We start from the raw sequence: 17,638 nt of genomic DNA, 5'->3' as shown, positions 1-17,638 counted from the left end.
TAGAACCAAAGCTGCCGTAAATGACATGCACCCCCCTGCTTCCAACTACGGACCATGCAGAGGAGGGCCAGCCAGGTCCCAAGGTGCTTGATTTCAAAGGTCCATCTGTTACTACGTTCCTTGGGTTCAAGGGTCCCTGATGAACATGGACCCAGGCAGGTAAAGCGGGGAGTCCTGTGGGGCCAGGTGCAGGATATCCGGGAGTTCTGGGCGGAGATGGCCCTACCTGCCTCCGACCCACTGTGCTGAAGAAACGGGGCCCAGGGTGTCAAACCTCCTAATAGTCCAGAGAAGCTGAGATTTAGGCAAAATCTCCCATTTTCAATCTTGGCAACTAATTTAATTTTTGAAGAAATTACAGCATGTGCCCCAAACCAAGCCCCTCCTCCGCAGTGTGCTTCTGGCCGGGGAGCGGCGCCTTCCACGTCGGCCACCCCGCGGGGCCTGACAGCACGGCTCACCTGGACGTAGTCTGCGAAGGTCCTGGTGCGCTCGGCATCTGTCCTCTCAAAGGCGGAGAACCACCTGCTCAGCTCCACTCTGTCCACCCCAAAGCACCCGGTGGCCGCAATGACCCCGTGGACCTCCAAGACGGCACACACATCTCCCGGCTCATACCCGCACAGCTCCACCTGGTGGACAAACGCTTCCAGGCTGCAGGCCGCCCCCTGGCTCTTGATCAGCCTGGTGAAGGCGGCAGGGAGGCAGGATATGCCCACCGGCAGCTCTTCCAGAGAAGGGGCTGTGAAAACGAGGAGGACGCAAATCAGCCCAGACCTGAGCACAAGCAATACTGAGGAGGAATGTGCTAGAACATCAACTCACCCCCCCCCCCCCGCCGCCAACAAGGAGGACAGGGCTGGGCCCTGGCTGTCAGGATGCCCCCCCCCACCCGGGGTCAGGATGACGGGCAAGGTGGGGCTGGGGTCTGGGAACAGTAGCCCCGGAGCTCTGGAGCGGGATCCTCAACTTGGGCTGCCCTGGGCCCTGCCTTTCAGGGGCTCCTGTGTTCACTGCTCCTCAGATGCTGGGGGACTCCCCGGGACCCCACCCCGAACTCCCGTGTGAGCTTCCACGAGCCTGGGCTGGTGTGCATGGCTTCCTGGAAGAGCTGGCTCTGCTAAGATCACGGTCACAGGTTTGGCCGAGCCAAACTCCAGGCAGAGCACAGAATACCAACTGGGGTTTCGAAAGTGGAAGTGAACACCATGCACCCCAAAAGGTGAAGGGAAGGCAGAGGCAGGAGGGCTGGGAAGGGGCCCGAATATTCTCATTTTATGTAGCGGGAGGAGAGACCGCCTCAAATTTGGGGTATGGGAAAGCTGGTTTGAGTTTCAGAGGTAACACATGAAAGGGCTAAAAAGAGCATAAAAACCGGAAACAAAGGAGGTGTAGATGACGACTGTAAGCCAAGAACTCCTCTTTCAGGGAAAGAGGCTGAAAGTCATACTTAAGAAGTTTGTGGAAGTGTGTACTTCCGAGCCCCGGGGGAAGGTGCACGGGGCAGTGGGGGAAGCACCAGAAGACCCCAGCCCAGGAGGGGAGGGGAGGGGCGTGGGTTCAGTCCCAGCCCCAGTCCGTGGGGGCCCCCGGGTCGGGGCGCCAATGGTGGTGGGGTGACACTTACCGGTGGGCCGGAGCCGGGTGGGTGCGGGGGTGCGGCGCAGCCGGAACTTCACCTGGCAGGAGTTCACCACGATGCTGTCATTGGGGTTGAGGTTGCGGGTGCTGACGATGCCGGGAGCGCAGTAGCCCCGCATCAGCAGGTAGTTGGTATGGGAGGCCTGGCGGGCTTTCACCTCGATGGCCCGGCGCTTGCTCCCTGAGCCTTCATCCAAGTCTTCCTCCTCGTCGTCATCCTCGTCTAAGCCCCCGTCCTTCCCCAGACTAGGAGAAGAACACGGACCTGGGTGACGGAGCACAGGCCCAGCCGGCCCTGCCACGGCACGCCGGGTCCCTCAGAGAGTGGCCCGCTCAGAGTGGCTGCCGTGGTCCAGTTTCAGGAATGGCCTGTGGTCGCTATGGACCCCCTCCCCTCACCCCCGGCTGTGAAGGGCAGCGTGGACTGCTGCTTCAGATTCATCTCCTCTGACCACTCCCCACACACCACACTCACCCCTGTTCATGTACCAGTGCCTTTGCAGGGGCTGTTCCTTCTGCCTGGAAACCCTTCCAGGTTCTGTCCCAAAACTGCCTCCTTTTCCACTAAACCCCAGCTTAGCTATTAGGCCCTCAAGGAACCTCTGCCAAAGCCACCTTCCCGCCTTACCCCTCCTCGCCACACTGTGCCGGGTCCCTCTCTTTGGCATAGCCAAGTCCCCGCCCTCCACTGGCTCCCCCTGCGCCTGGAGGCACCAGCACAAGGCACTGGACTGGCCATGGTGCTGAAGTCCCTAGTCCCCCGATCTGTGAGGTCCCGTCCCCAGGAGCTCCCTGCCGCATGGCGGACACCTGCCACCTCGTGTGCCAGAGGCCACACGGTGCCAGACGTGACACGCACAAACTCAGCATGTGTTTGTGGAATGAATAAAGACCAGGGGTGCCCGGTGGCTCCGTCGCTGAAGCAGCTCAGGTCATGATCTCAGGGGCCTGTGATCAAACCCTGCATGGGGGGGGGGTCCCTGCTCAGCGGGGAGCCTGCTTCTCCCTCTCCCTCTGCCCCTCCCCCTGCTTGTGTGTGCACGTGCACCACAGTGGCTGAGGCCCCCAGCTGCGCTCACAGCAGCGTGCGTGGGGCGCCAGCGGACACCTCCGCCCTCACCTCTTCATGACTTCGTTCTCCACCATGGAGCTGTCCACCACGACAATCTGCTCTGGGATCCGGACATCCACGGAAATGAGGCCCAAAGAGAAAAGGGTCAGGGCGGCCACGCAGTGTCCTCCAGGGCTGTCCAGAGAAAATGCCACCAGGTGACTGGTAGACTTGCTATTATCCTGGTCTTTGAAGGAAAAATTATCAGGCTGGTCCAACTTGCCGGCAGCCAGGATTGTGCTGAAGAACTGGAACGATTCCGTGCAGACAGTGCTGGGAAATCGCCACGTAAAAATCCTGCATGGAGGTAAGGTCCAAACTGAGGACGGGATGTGAGAGGCCTCCATGTGGATGGGCTACGGGCCCTTCAGATCTTTGCATTCAAAACTGACCACACCAGGGGCGCCTGGGTGGCTCAGTTGTTAAGCGTCTGCCCTCAGCTCAGGGCGTGATCCCAGGGTTCTCGGATCGAGCCCCGCATCAGGCTCCCTGTCCCACTGGGAGCCTGCTTCTCCCTCTCCCACTCCCCCTGCTTGTGTTCCCTCTCTCGCTGGCTGTCTCTCTCTCTGTCAAATAAATAAATAAAATTAAACAAACAAACAAACAAACAAAACTGACCACACCAGCTTCCCCCCGAAGCCCTCTTTTCCACGTCAAATGAAGGTGCCGTATTCCAGTCTAACTGCGTGTGCCTTCCCTGCTCACCTGAGCACCTTCACGGTGGGGCCGTGTCTTTGCATCTGACCTAACACTCTACACCTCACGGGCATTTGCTATAAACAGGCGCCAAACTGGGGAAGATGAACGCACTTCTTGCAACGATTATCTGTACCCCGGACAAGCCCCGAACCCGTGCAGAGATGACAGGACACGTGTCCCTGTCACTGTCTCCGTGAGATGACTGCAGAGTCTAGCCCTGGCCTCTGAACAAAAGCATGACTTCCCACAACCCTGCAACAGGGGCCTAGGTCCTAGGGAGGGACCCAGAAGGTCTTCTGGATGCGAATGCTGCCCCTTGGCTCACAGACAAGAATGCCACGGTGGAGAAATCGTCAAGAAGTAGCTCGAGGTCAAATGGCCTTGCTGACCTGGACCCACATCTTCTGCTGCCCGGGCTGGCTCTTTTCACTATAGCCGGCTGCACCCCAGGGAGGCAAGGAGACCGAGGGCCACTCGGGGGACCTCTGAGAAAGGTGCAAGTGTCTGGGTCACAGGCAAAGGGATGCATAAAAATCCAACCCCCCTCATTTTGCTCTTCTTCTGTTTCGGACCACGGCCTGAGTGTAGATCTGAGGACTGACAGGGGGAAGAGCCTGGAAAAGGGGAAGCCCTCCAAGCCTAAGGGCTGCCAAGGCCAAACCCCTGGGACTATCTCACAGACTTCCCCTTCGCGTGGTCAAGGAGGCCGGGGGCACAAAAGGCCAAGCGGGTAACAGAGACCAGCCATGCCGGCTGCTGGAGCGAGGCCGCGCTGTGAGGGGTGCTCCTGTGAGGAGGGGCTGCGGAGGGTGACTCGCAGCGTCCCAGACCACACTCGGACAGCTGAGGGGCTGCAGACCGCGTCTGGGAAAGATGGGATGGCTTCAAATGGAAGCGTGTGAGCCTGCGACACGCACAGCTCGGTGCAGCTCTGCGCCGTGAGAATGGCCGATGAGGCCCGACCAGGACGCTGTGCCATTCACTGGGCTCATGAGCACGTTAAAAACTCATTTCTCCCAATTTGACAGGAGAAAGGAAACACGCCACCTGCAGAATGGTAAATGTCCCCAAACTACCGAGAGCGCTGCCCTCATCCCCTGGCAGGCGGCACAGGCGTTGGTGAGGACTCTCGTTCCAGGAGCTGCACGCCTTCCGAGGTGGATGGACGCCTGCTCCTTCCGCTTCCAGGTGCTGCTCTTTGCAGAGAAGGTGTGGCCCGGCCTCTGACCCGGGGCCCTGCCTCCCCCAGCCCCAGCCAGAGGGCTCACCTGTAGTAGGTCTGGGACAGCTGGTAGGACATGGGCACGAAGGGCAGAGCCCGGTTCTTCTTCGGGCCCAGCATGTGGTTGACGCGGCGCCGGTTGACCAAGCTCCTTTTCTGGCACTCCATGAAGGCCTTCACGAGGATGTGGTCCTTATACTCTCGGTACAGGCGGAAAGTCTGCAACACAGCAAGGCCGTGGGTGAGCGAGGCTCTCCAGCAGCTGGGGGAAGGGGCAGAACGTGGGGGTGCACAGAAGGGGAGTCCATCATGTATGCTGGAAACGGATATGGGGCTGAGGGGTCGGGAGGCTGGAGCAGACTCCTGGGGGTGCGGGACGGGAAGGCCTGCAGAAAGCCAGCAATCCATCAACCTTCACCCGTATCAGAGAGAAGGACACCCCAGAGAAAGCCAGGCAGCTGGAGACAAAGGACGGCTCTGCACCCCACGCCTATGTCTTTGGATACAAGGTCGTGGGAATCAACTCAGAACCACCTCTGATACCACTCGCTTCCTGAGCCCTCGCCCAGCCCATTAATAGATCCACTTGGCAGTGTCCACATACAACGTTCCCAAACACAAGTGCTTGACGCCGTCTACACCACCGCTCGTCACTGGAGCCTCCGGCTAACTGCCCCCAGCCCCTGGCTATCTGCCACGCAGCCACAGTGAGCCCTGTGTACCTCCATCAGACCACGTGCGGCCTCCCTCTACAGAGGGAACACCCGGTCCTCGCTCCGCCTGTCAAGGACCCCGGCAGCGCGACCCTGCCCGCCACTCCGGACTTACCAGCCTCCCGTCTCACCGGCCTTCCTACCTTCCCTCAAAGAGCCTGCCCACCGTGGTGGCCTGGCGTTTGCAGCTCCCATTTCTTGGACAGCATCAACCCCCAATTTTTGCAAGGCTGACTCGACACTCAGCTCTCAGTTCAAATATGTCCCGTCAAGAAGCAAATCCTTCTCCTTGCTCTGCAGCAGTCAACTGTGTCATAGGGGCCTGTATCATTATCTCCGTAGCAACTCTCTCTGCCTGAAATGACCTCATTCACTTACTCGTCTCTCTCGCCCACCCGAAAGGAAGTACCACAGAAAGACATTCAATGGACTACCGCTGCCACGGCAGCCCCCGGCACCCAGCTCCGCGTACCCAGCTCCGCGTACCCAGTACGGAACAAACATGGAAGGCGGTGTCCAGCCCATCACAGAGGCTCCGCCGCTGGCCACGCCACTCTGGCTCCGTGGCTCAGATTCGGACCCGGACCAGGGGAAGAGCAGCTCCAAGGCCCGCAGGGACTGCAGAGTCCCAGTGACTCCCGTTTCTGAAAAGCACTGGCTCAACCAGTGACCCAACAGCGAATGTCTAGCACACGCCAGACCACAGGAAAGCTCCTGCTAGACCTGCCTCCTCGAAAGCACTGGCCAGGAAAATGTGCAGTCATGGTCTGAGAATTTTGGGCTTGGGAGGTTCTCTGCTGTGTTGGCCCAGAAACCACGAGTGGCAGGGAAGACGGAGGCTCATGGACTTCAAGGGATCTTCCGAGGTCACATCGCTGGGTGGGGCTGGGACCAACAACAGAACAAGGCCTTGTCCTCGAGGCCAGCGACCTCACCACTGCGCCACTGCAGAGACACACGGGATCGGGAGCCAAAGCGGTGGTCGGATGGGGTGCCGGGGCAGCACGGGGTGTTCTCCTGGAGCCGGAGGGAGGTCTGGGCACACACTGGGCCTTGTCAGTCTGAGGCCTCCACACCACCCTCGATTTCTCTAGACAGAGCTTCCACGTCAGCTGTGGCGCACAGGCCCGAGGCGGGGAGCACCGCCCCAGGCAGAGGGCAAGGGGCTGGAGAGAGGCCATACCACCACCATTCCCGCCCCCTAGCCAAGCGGGGATCCAGCTTCTCATGGAAAGCCTGGTATCTTCAGCTCTTCTCCATGTGAAGACGATGACAAGAGGGGCGTATTCCTCCGTCAGCCGCTGGCGGGGCAAAGGAGCGCTCGGACCACGTATAGGGAGTGAGGGAGTGTGGTCCTGCCCGCCAGATTCCTACCACTGCCCTGCACCATGCCTCGTGGCAACTTGGGGCTGCAGGGAGCCGAGTGGAATCCTACGTATGGCCTCTGACCCCACCCACCAGAGCCCAGACACCACCTGGAAATGGAACTGGAGGAGGGACAAGCAGCAGCAGGATGCAGGGGACAGGCCCTGGCTGGGACACAGGGACCTGGCTTCTGTCACTGACTTCGGGGCTGGGCTTTCTCATGTGATGGGCAGTTGGACTAACTCCCAAGGTCCTGTCCAGCTCAAAGCCTGCTGGGCAGCACAGCCAAAAGGTCCCTCCACGGCCACAGGTAAAGTTGGAAATTGGGATTTTTATGGGCAATGCGGGCAGTAAATTAAAAAAATTTTTTTTTCTTTTTAAACAAGCTCAAGTGCAACAAGACAGAGCCAGGGGCCAGACTGGGGGCTGTCTCTGTAGGACTTCTGCCCCACCTCACCCTATTCCAGTCTTGTTTTCTGGCATGTTCAGGCTCACACGAGGCTTTGGGCACAGAGGCGGGGGCAAGGCCCCACGACCAGCCTCCCATTTGGAAACACACATGCTTCATGTGAGTAAGCAGGGCTGAAGGGCTCTGTGGCACCAAGGGTAGCAAGAACGGGATGACTGGGGACCTCCCACTATACTGTCCCAGATGTCACTGCTGGACAAGCAACTGCACCTCACAGTGACGAATTCAAAGAAGAGACAGGAACACTCAGTCTTGGGTCTGCGGGGTCCTGGCCATTGCTGTACAAGGACTGTGGTCATACCCGGCCACAGGTTTTCCCTGAATCACTCCATTTCCCCCGAGTCTTCCTCACCTCCCTTATGGCCAAGGTAACAAGCACCGCCTGGAGAATGTGGGCAGTGCCCAAGCTGGGTCTACACTGCGCTGTCTCCCCCAGGGCGCCTCGCCGCCTACACCCCGCCTTAGAGTCCTGGGGACCGGCAGCACACTTGTCAGGCTCCCAGCCCCTCTGCGGCCCCGGGGGGTGGGGTCCGGGCCCACATGCTGACAGATGTGGTCCTCCAGAACATTAAGAACGAGGGAGGCACTGCCTCCGGGGAGGGGGGCGGCGCAGGCCCTCCTCAGCACCTCTCTGCTGGGGCCCTGGCGCCACAGTCCGGGTCTGACGGAGAGTGCTGTGACACCCTGGGCACTTGCTTCTTCGCGCCTCTGGAACGCAAGTTTCCGTGTTCAGAAATGAGTGCTAATACCAACACCTCCCCAGGCTCCGGACGGGCTTGAATGAGAACCGCCTTCCTCCCTCCCACCCTCACTCAGCCAAGATAGAGCAGCATTGGGTTCTAATACGTTCTCAGGAGAGAGATAAGCCCATGGCCCACAGAAGGGCCGCTTTCCCGCTCGGTGATCTCTAGCGATCAAAAGAGCTCGACATTTCTAAGTTCTGACTGGAGAAGATAAGCCGCACAGGTCAGGCACTCCCTCAGCTCTCAGTCGTGGCTCGCTTCCTCTTCGGCTGAATTTTCTGCATTTACATTCGACTCAAAACCTCAGCCCGGGAGGGGTTGTGGAAGTCACTGGGTCCTGTCCCCACACTTGGAAGATGAAAGAAGGGGGCACGCGACTCTCAGGGGAAATCGGGCCCCCCCCCCCGAGACTGCACAGCTGAGAAGAGCATGAGCGAGGGCCCCCACTTCTGATGGCCCGAGCCCCACAGCGCTGCCGCCACGCTGTCCCCAGGTCCCCGCCACTCACCTGAAATGACCGGCAGGACTCCATCTGGCTGTCCGAGAGGGCCAGTGTGCTCTGGACCAGGTTCTGGAGCACCAGGAAGTGGATGTCATCCACGCTGAAAGACAGTGGGGAGGAGGGCAGAGCATGTGAGGCTGTGGGCCATGGGCACTGCTCGTCCTGGGTGGACGCAATTTTTATTTAGAAAAAGTGATCCTGCCAAAGTGACTCGAATGCCAAAACTATTCACGAACCAAAACAAAACAAGTGGTGGGTTTTAAGCCTTACTAACTGGTCAATTTTTGCAGGGAGAAATGTTTCCGCTTAGCGGGTAAAGCGTGCCGTACTCTGGAAACAGGTTTATGTGACAACTGACGAATGTAGTTAGTGCTGAGATTTTTTTCCGCCTATCTACCAATCAGATCAACAGTTGCACGCTCTACTGACTGACCCAGCCATGTGCCCCATTTTCCTCCAGTCTTAAACTTCAGTTTTTCTCCAAAGAAGCTTCTCACTGAAATACAGAGGTAAGATCAAGCTGAACATTGGTTATCCCACAGGGAAAAAACAGCTGAGCTTTCTAACCAGAGCCTTGTGTGGAAAACTTATGGCCTGGAATTCAAGTCCTTTCCTCGAGCCACCTTAAGGCTAGGCCACGGATTTCTGAGACTAGGGTCGACCAGCGTCTCCCAGGAAGGGAGGAAGGGCTCTGTCGCACAGAGTAATGAAGGTAATGAAGATTTTGGGGTCTTCGTGGGCTGTACGGTTTCGGTCGTAGCCACTCGACCCTGACGTTACAGGATGGAGGCAGCCCAGACAGGAATGGGCCAGGCGTCACTGCACTCTAACACAACTTTAATTGCAAAGACGGAGGGCGGGCTAGCTCTGGCCCTGGGTGGGCCCCGGACTGGGCCACCGGCACCCCGATCAAGCAGATGAGGAAAAGGCACTGGGTCAATCGGTGTTTACCTATTCAGTTCATCCTCTTTCCTGGTTGGATCCTTTTCGTCTCCAATCACCAGAACTCGGTATCTGCGTAAGGAACGAGAGACGAGCATGTCAGCGAACACGGCTGACCTTCACCAACCGAGGGGAGGTTTGCTCGACATGGCCGTTTACTGGCTAAAGCGTTGGAGGAAACGTAAAACTCATGAAAATTCGAATGTGTACACGTCAGTTACAATGAGAGAATACCACGTTCTGCTCATCAAATGAGCGTGTTGTTAAAACGAGGGTTGAGGGGATGAGGAATGTTCGCTTTACTGACAATTATGAAACAACAAGGAAAGTGTTTACTGGCCGAGAGCCACTGTTAGCTGTTAAGGGAAAGGGATCTAAAATCGTGGGCTCGTTATGATTAAAAACAAGCATAAGAAAGACGTCTGAAGGAAAATACCCAACAAAGACAGTAGTTGTATTAAGTAGCAGATTATTCCCCCATCTGTGTTTCTGAGCTTCAAGTAATGCTGCTTCCTTGTGTTCCTACCAAGCAAATAAATACAACAAGAGAAGTCTGATGCTCCAGCCGTCACGCTACACAGCCAGGCAAACAAATACAAGAAATCGCAAAACCTACTTTTAAAGAAACATGGCCGTGTATTTGTCAGACATTTCTTTGGTTTCTATGATCCTGAAGTCAAAATTCATCCTGGCAACAGTAAATTCTTGAAATTTAGTAATAAGAAAAAAGCACCTTTTCAGAAAGGTGAGCTATTTGCAAAGTAGTTGGATCCATTTCCTTTTTTGCCTGGCCTGCCAGGGTGCTCAAGATCAAATTTAGTGTTAAAACTGTTACAACTGGATGGGACTTCTTTCTTCCAGACAGTTCATGAACTCTCCTTTAAAATAATTTTTATTTTAACTGTATGTTTCTGTAACTAAAAGTTGCCCCCATAAATTTACTGAAAATAGGTGGTGTTATAAATTACATATAGGTAACCGGGTCATTTGAAGCACTTTTTAAAGACTGAATATAAACCACGTCATTTGGGAATTCTGGGGAACAGTTTGTTGCAAAAACAAACACAAAACACAAAAGATAGTAACAGGTGTCAACTCCGCAAAGTACTACAGATCACTCCCTAGGCCTGCATATGCGGGCACGACATGAATTATTTGTTGGATGAAATCAAAGAACAAGATCTTCAACTGAAGCGCAGGGGGCTAACCACAACCGTATTGTATGGTCCCCAAACAAACGGATCGATGACTGTCACCTCTACAGGAAGAGATTCAGAAATCCAGTGGCCAGAGGGACCGTCTCGATGAGGGTGGTTAAGAAGGGACTCACATTTGGATTAAGCAGTGGAAACAGGCCTGTTCACAAAACTCAAGATTTTAACATTTCACAGGTTCTGTGCTCAAAGCCAAGTATGTTCCTGCAGGCGCCCAGTGGGTGAGCCGGAAAGAGCTGGGACGCTGGAGTGAGACCCACCATGGAAGTTCAGATCCTGGCCCGGTGGCTCACAAGCACCGTGGCCTTGGGCGTGCTACTTCTAGCTTGGAGTTTCCTCACATGTCAAACGAGCAATCTTAGCAAAAGCATGCCAACCACTTGCGGAGGCCTGGATTAGGTCAGCAGCAGGGCCTCCCCATTTTTAAGTCCCCCATGAGAGGAGGCGAGGTGGTTCAGAGTCAAGGACACGGCAGGGTTAGCTGCGAGGCCTGGGAAGTGCTGACCAGGGGAGATGCCCGTGGCCGTGACGTTCCCTCTTGCCCCACAAGGATCACACAGAAACTTCCCCGAAAAACCTCACCTGGCAAACAGCTCCTGGAGTGTGTCTGGGATTTCAAGGTTAGGATTCTTTAGAGCCGAAGTGAACTTCTCTTTGAGCTTCTCCACAAATTCTTTAAACTCACTGGCACAAACCTTTCAAAGTGGGAGAATGAGATGTTAGGCCCTTTCTCTCCCGCAAAGGGAGGTTTCACTTCTTCATCAAGGAAAATCTTGTAACAAACTCCCACAGCAGTGACCTCCCAGAAACACGGACTGAAGAGCGTGGCCTCTTCTGCCTCCCTGCCTCCCCACCCCTTCCCCCACCTGGGAAGATGACAGACACTCACCACTCCGCCCAGGGATGTGGGGCAAGGAGCACGCTGCTCGCCCTCACTCCTACACCGCCAGCTCCCTCCCGAGCCCCAGATGGCAAGACCCACGTACGTCCCACACTGTCTCTGCAGCCTCCTGCCACTGCACACCTCCTCCCACAGAACTCAGAAAAACTCACATCCTGTCCTGTCTGCCAGCTTTCCAGGGAATCTAGCTGTTTAGAATTTCTGAAGAGCTATTTTCTTAACGAAATAGGCCCAAGGCCCCGCAGAATTACAAAGCGGCGTGTTAAGTTCTGTCTCTAAGAACAGCCCCATCAAAGGAGGGCCAAGGCCCAAGAACGGACGAGCTGGTCTCCCCAACGCGCGGGAACAATGTCCGTATCTGCGAGGCCGGAAGAGGCACTCGGGACCCGGAGGACCAGACAGGGACCTACACCTCCCTGCCTTCAGGGCAGGCCGAGCCCAAGGACCACACAGGGCCTACCTTTGGGTCTTCATAGTCACATTTTCGATTCATGAACTCTCCAACAAGTGCCTTATCCTGGTACACCTCAGCGAGGCAAACCCTGCAGGAAGAGAGGACAGACGTGAGGTCATGATGAGGTCATGATGTCTGTGTTCAGAACCATCGGGAAGACTCCTAACTCGTCCGGCCTTGGCTAACCACAGGGTGTGATTTATTTATACACCTGCTGAGTGATTACAGCTCTTAACAAGGAAGGATTTGGGGTCAGGAAACCCTGATTCAAGTCAGGCCTGCTGCTGCTCACGCTTCACACCTTTGGCTTCTCTGAGCTTCCATCCACCACACGTAAACTGAGAACAATGACCCCTGCCTGCCTGCCTGCCCTCATAGGCATCTGGCCAGGACCAAACGAGATGCCCGATGTGAAAGTGTACTGTAAATTTTAAACTATGATCCAGGCCCTGGTGTTCACTATTAATCAAAAGCACTAACTGTCCCCTGCAGACATCTTTGTCTCTCTGTGATGGAAAGAGAGCCTGATTTGCCCAAAAAGAAATGGAAGGCAAGACAACAGGTGTTTGCAGGGTTCCTAGGAGCCGGGCACTTGCACCTTCGTAAGGAGTCCGCAAGGTAGAGACCGTCCTTGCATTCTAGAGCTCAGTGAGGTGCAGCGGACCCCGAGGTCACATGTCCGCTGAGGGCTAGGGCAGGGGGGCCAAGGGTGGCTATGACTGGTAGTACCGTCCTGCTCACAGATGAGAGAGCAGCCTCCAAGTGGATACACGTCTGTACCGAGGCCTGCAGCTCCAGGCCACAGCCCCCTCATGCTCCTGTCCCCCGGCTACTGCTGCAGGACACGAGGAAGAGTGTCGGGAAGGGGCCAGGAAGCCCAAGTTCCAGCACTCATTCCCCTGCTAATGCACTGTCACCCTGGCCAACCTGAATCCTCTCTCTGGGCCCATTTCCACTCTGAAAGAAGAGGAGTTTGGAGCAGGTGACCAGAGCCCTTTTAGATAGAAAAGTCTAAGATTCTGGGGCACCTGAGTGGCATAGCAGTTAAGCGTCTGCCTTCGGCTCAGGGCGTGATCCTGGCGTTCTGGGATGGAGCCCCACATCAGGCTCCTCCGCTATGAGCCTGCTTCTTCCTCTCCCACTCCCCCTGCTTGTGTTCCCTCTCTCGCTGGCTGTCTCTATCTCTGTCGAATAAATAAATAAAATCTTTAAAAAAAAAAAAAAAAGAAAAGTCTAAGATTCTGTGTATGGGGGCCAGTGGTTCCCCGCAAGAAGGCCCCTTGCTATGTCTAAGCCACTGGTCCCTGCAGACATCTGGAGACGTGTCTGGCTGCCACGGCTGGGGGCGGGGCGCTAGTGGCATCTAGCAGGCAGAGGCCAGGGCTGCCGCTAAACAGCCCACAATGCACAGGACAGCCCCGTCACAAAGAATTGTCTGGTCAATAGTGCTGAGGCTGAGAAACCCCAGCTAGAGAAGTTTTCTCCACAACCCAGGACTGGGCAGTTCCTCTCTACAACCTGGCTGACGGCAGGCAGCCCGAGGCTCAGAATCCAGCCAGAGCCAAGCTCTCCTACTGACCCCACAGCATGAACAACCAGCTGGCGGAAGTGGTCCTTCTCAACCCTGCCATGTGTCCCCTTCTGGCCCCCCTCTCGTGCTGGCAGCAACACCTGGGCCCCTCTGCACCCCACTCAGATGCTCTCTGGCCCTCCTCACTCAAGCCTGTGCCTATGGAGAGGGCTGTCAGGAGGCTGACAGGGCAGGCGATGATGCTGTGCCCTGGCCGGCGGAGAAAGACGTGGGCACAGAGGCTCTGGCCTCACCACACGCTGCTGTGGGGATATACTCAGTAAGCCACCTAGCCTGGATGGCCCGTTTCTTCCTGGGTAGCAAAGGAGAACGGCACCTACTTCCCAAGGCTGGCCTGAAGTCCACGTGACACCGGAAATGTGGAAGGGCCCAGAAGCAGGCCCAGCCCTTGAAAAATCACGGACCCCAACACTGGGACAGGCTACTGGTGAGCTAGTAGGCAACTCACTGCTCTCTCTGGATTTTACAGTGGACTCTTAAGCAACCGAGATGAAAGGAGAGTAAAGAATGAACTAGAAGCACGGGAGTAACCTTGGCCTGAAGTTATGAGAGTTCAAATGAGGCTTACTTATAGTTCAGATAGGCTTGTGGGTTTTTGACAATGTAGCGAGCTCTTCGTCCAACCGAGTGAGACGTTTTATCCAGAGACTCTTCAAAGGTCGCGTGCAAAATGTCCCGCACAACCTGCCAGGGGACGAATGGGCCCTTCACCTGGAGCAAACACAAGCCAAGATGGAAAGTCAGTATCCTCAGAGCCCACGTTCCGGGTCCTTAACGTAAAGGAGGGGGGAGGGTATGTTCTGTGGCGCCCCTTTCCACAGAGGATACCCCAAACTACCCCATTTACGGAGCCCCGACTCTGTGCCTGGCACAGGGAGGTGCTGGGCGACGAATGAGCCAAATGCTCAGCGTCCAGTGGGAAGAGCGTCTTCCGGCAAGTACCAGGTGCTCAGAGGGTGTCGGTCACACTGGCTGGAGGAGCAACATGTTGGGGAAGGTTAGGAGTACATCACTGTATTCAGTCAGACGGTTTTCAAGGTTTAAGTTCACGTTACGTGTGCTTGGAAACGTTCTGCGCGTCAGCAGAAACAGAGGCACTGGATGAGCTTTCATTAGAGACCCAGGAGAACACCTCGGCCAAAGAATGCAGGAAGGCAGAGCCCAGACAGGGAAGGGTGCACGATGACAAGGTTATTCTCCGACAGCCTCCAGAATGATGCGGCCCAAGAATCTGGTGTTGATTTAAGGGTCCGCTGGGCTCTGCTGGCCCCTTCGGCCACACGGAGGGTGGGTGGTGGGAGGCACCTCCCTCCCGTCAGCGTTGCGATGAAAAGCCACAGCAGAGGCGAGGAACAGGCATTAGGGAGAGCGACAGGGCATCTCTAGCTTGCTCCTGGGAGAAGGGACCCAACAAGCCTGCAGGCAGAGGGCAGCCAGGGCTGCTCCTCCCGCAGCCGACCTAGCGGAGGCTGCACTAGACGCTGGCAGAGCTCCTTCTCCGGTGGCTTCAGGGGACCAGCCTGACCGGACATCTGACTACCTTGACTGCTCTCCCCAGGCCTTGCTGCAAGCTCATCCCAACAGTGCAAAGTGGTGGGAACAGACAGCCCAGGAGTCAGCGAGGCTGCTCTGGGGAACGAGGCTGCTCTGGGGAACGGTGAGGAGGTGACGTCGGCCTCAGGCCGCGGGGCCTTCTTGGAGGCGGAGACATCAGAGGAAAGAGGAAGAGTCTGTTAGCTGGGAAGCAAGTTCCTCCCCAGCCGCTGGGGTTCAGGGACATGGGCCAGGAGGACATGCCAGTGTGGGGGACTGTGGCACGGGAGGCGTGGCGCCAGGCTGAGGCCACCATCTCCGTTCCACACTGACGCAGTGCAGTGAACAAGCGAGCACCGTGCCATAGGCACCACGCTGGGGGCTGTAGCTACGAAAACAAACGAGAAGTCTCCCTGCCTTGTGAGGCACAGTCGTGCCAATGGGCCAAGAAGTACCAGAAGCAGAAGAAACAGCATGAAAAGTCCACATCCAAGGGACACGGCGAGAACACGGTAATTACTTTCAACGGGCAGGATCCCCGAAGCCTTTCCAGAGATGATAAGCAGTTAGGAGAGATAAGGAGGGGAGTTTTTCAGACCGATGCGGGCGGGAGAAGGGGAGCAGAAAGTGTCCGACTCCTGGTGGAGAGACAGAGAACAACCCTGGGCCGGTTAGCCTGCAGGTCAGCAAAGATTTGCGTGTGTCGGCCCAAGGCTGGAAAGAAATGTGCAAGAATGGGCGTATGCATTTGTAGGACTCTGGGCAACATTTTCCCTGGTGGCCAAGCAGAATGGATGAGAGGAGTGCCCCGGCGGCCACGCGGGGAAAAGTGCGCCCCACGCGAGGGAGAGCCACGCAGCGGGCTGCAGGCCGGGGGCGGGGGGGGGGGGGAGCAGGGGCCCGGGGGCTGAATACCTTGGTGTTGAGGACGTTGCTGGCGATCCGGCAGAGCACGAGCAGCCCATCTTCCTGTATGGACCAGGTGACGCGCAGCCGGGTCATCCTCTGCAGGGCGCTCTGGTCTGCCTCGTCGTGGTAGCGCAGGCTCCGGCTTTTCTCTTGGGGGGACTCTTCTGAGAATATCAGGGGGAGAAGAGAGGGAGCCTCTAACAACCGGTTTGGAGCTGTCCCTCTGGAGACGGGAAGGGTCCCTGCTCAGCTAGTGAGATCTGACCACGGTATCGGTTCTCAGAATCACATTACGTCAGGAGCCAGATAAACTAACCACAGAAGACTCGGGCCTAGATATATACAGACCTATATATACAAATTATATATATATATATATATATATATATGTTTTCTTTTTTTTCTTTTACCCCTTTCATCTTTTTGGTCCAATGTCACAGTGACAGGCTAGGCAGCCTGAACGCGGCCTCCTGTTAGTATCTGCCCATCTCCAATTCTTCCCACTGTGTGCTCGGCACTTTGAAGGCATACGGAGCACGCTCAGGGCCCCCACCACTCTCCAGCACAGTGACCTCAGAGATGTGTGCACTCTGGGGCACCGTGGGGACAGCAAGGCGCATCCTACAGGGCTGCCCTGAGGACTGAACCAGACTGGGTACAAGACACCCAGTGCGGTGCCAGTTGCCAACGTTACGGAGTATTTACTGCGTGCCCAGCACCGGTTTAAGCGTTTTACGTAGAACAACTCATATTTAAACTACTACTTTGCAGAGCGCCTAGATGGCACAGCCGGCTGTGCATCTGACTCTTGGTTTTGGCTCAGGTCATGATCTGGGGGTTGTGGGATCAAGCCCCTCATTGGGCTCCACGTTTAGCGTGGACTCTGCTTGCGATTCCCTCCCTTTTCTCTCTCTCTGTCCCTCTCCCCCCCTCGAATGTGCTCTCTCACTTGCTCGCTCTCAAATGAATAACAGAATCTTTAAAAAAAAAAATACTCCTTTGCACCAACCCTATAAGGAGGTCGTTATAAACCCATTTTGTCGCTGAGGACTCTGAAACACAGTGAGGTACAGCAGTTTGCCCAAAGTCACATAGCCCAGTCAGTAGCAGACATAGGATCTGAACCAGGAGCTCTTACCCACTAGGTTTTTTCAACATCTCCTCCCCTCGGGGAGATACTCATGGCAGTTTCACGAGGTAAACACCATATGCTACTGCCAATTCCCAGAGACTGTTTGTTTAGGAAGTTTTTCCAAATTAAGGCAGAAGAAAAGTAGGGTGAGAACATTTGGGATTCCAAGGGACACCACCACCGTGTTTCGCCTTGTGATGAATTCAGGTTTTTGTGAGCCAAATTGATCTCACGCATATCTGGATAGGCTGTGCTGAGGGGGGCCTTTCCAACGGACACAAGGCTACTTGTGATAAACACCAGCCAAAGAAACCACCGAAAACAAGTTCCTGTTTAAACATTCTGTTCTCGTCTGAAAGCGCTGTAGCTATCAGATCGTTGTTACAACACCCAGACCACTTAGAGGACGTAAAAGTGGTCGAAGAGACACACCTGTCTCCTCACCGTCCTCCGCTACAAAGTCTTGCCCAGGTGAAGCGTCCAAAATGGCGGCGTAA

General features: G+C 55.9%; 1 protein-coding gene across 2 annotated transcripts in view; it reads right to left on the bottom strand.

Moving 5' to 3' along the window:
• Positions 1–17,638, bottom strand: part of GTF3C1 (general transcription factor IIIC subunit 1) — a 72,170-nt gene that overhangs the window by 3,883 nt on the left and 50,649 nt on the right. For both annotated transcript variants that reach the window (XM_045775223.2, XM_087869335.1), the window contains 10 exons: positions 16,016–16,173; positions 14,136–14,278; positions 11,983–12,064; positions 11,204–11,316; positions 9,417–9,479; positions 8,472–8,565; positions 4,720–4,892; positions 2,762–3,049; positions 1,628–1,887; positions 462–742 (listed from right to left, as the gene is read on the bottom strand). In XM_045775223.2, coding sequence (XP_045631179.2) covers positions 462–742; positions 1,628–1,887; positions 2,762–3,049; positions 4,720–4,892; positions 8,472–8,565; positions 9,417–9,479; positions 11,204–11,316; positions 11,983–12,064; positions 14,136–14,278; positions 16,016–16,173 — 1,655 coding nt within the window. The remainder of the gene's footprint in view (positions 1–461; positions 743–1,627; positions 1,888–2,761; positions 3,050–4,719; positions 4,893–8,471; positions 8,566–9,416; positions 9,480–11,203; positions 11,317–11,982; positions 12,065–14,135; positions 14,279–16,015; positions 16,174–17,638) is intronic.

This window comes from Ursus americanus, chromosome 2, assembly GCF_024610735.1.
Source record: "Ursus americanus isolate L20-20 chromosome 2, mUrsAme1.1.p, whole genome shotgun sequence".
Lineage (NCBI taxonomy): Eukaryota > Metazoa > Chordata > Mammalia > Carnivora > Ursidae > Ursus > Ursus americanus.
Note: the sequence above shows the minus strand (reverse complement) of the source record. Positions and strands in the feature narration are given on the sequence as shown.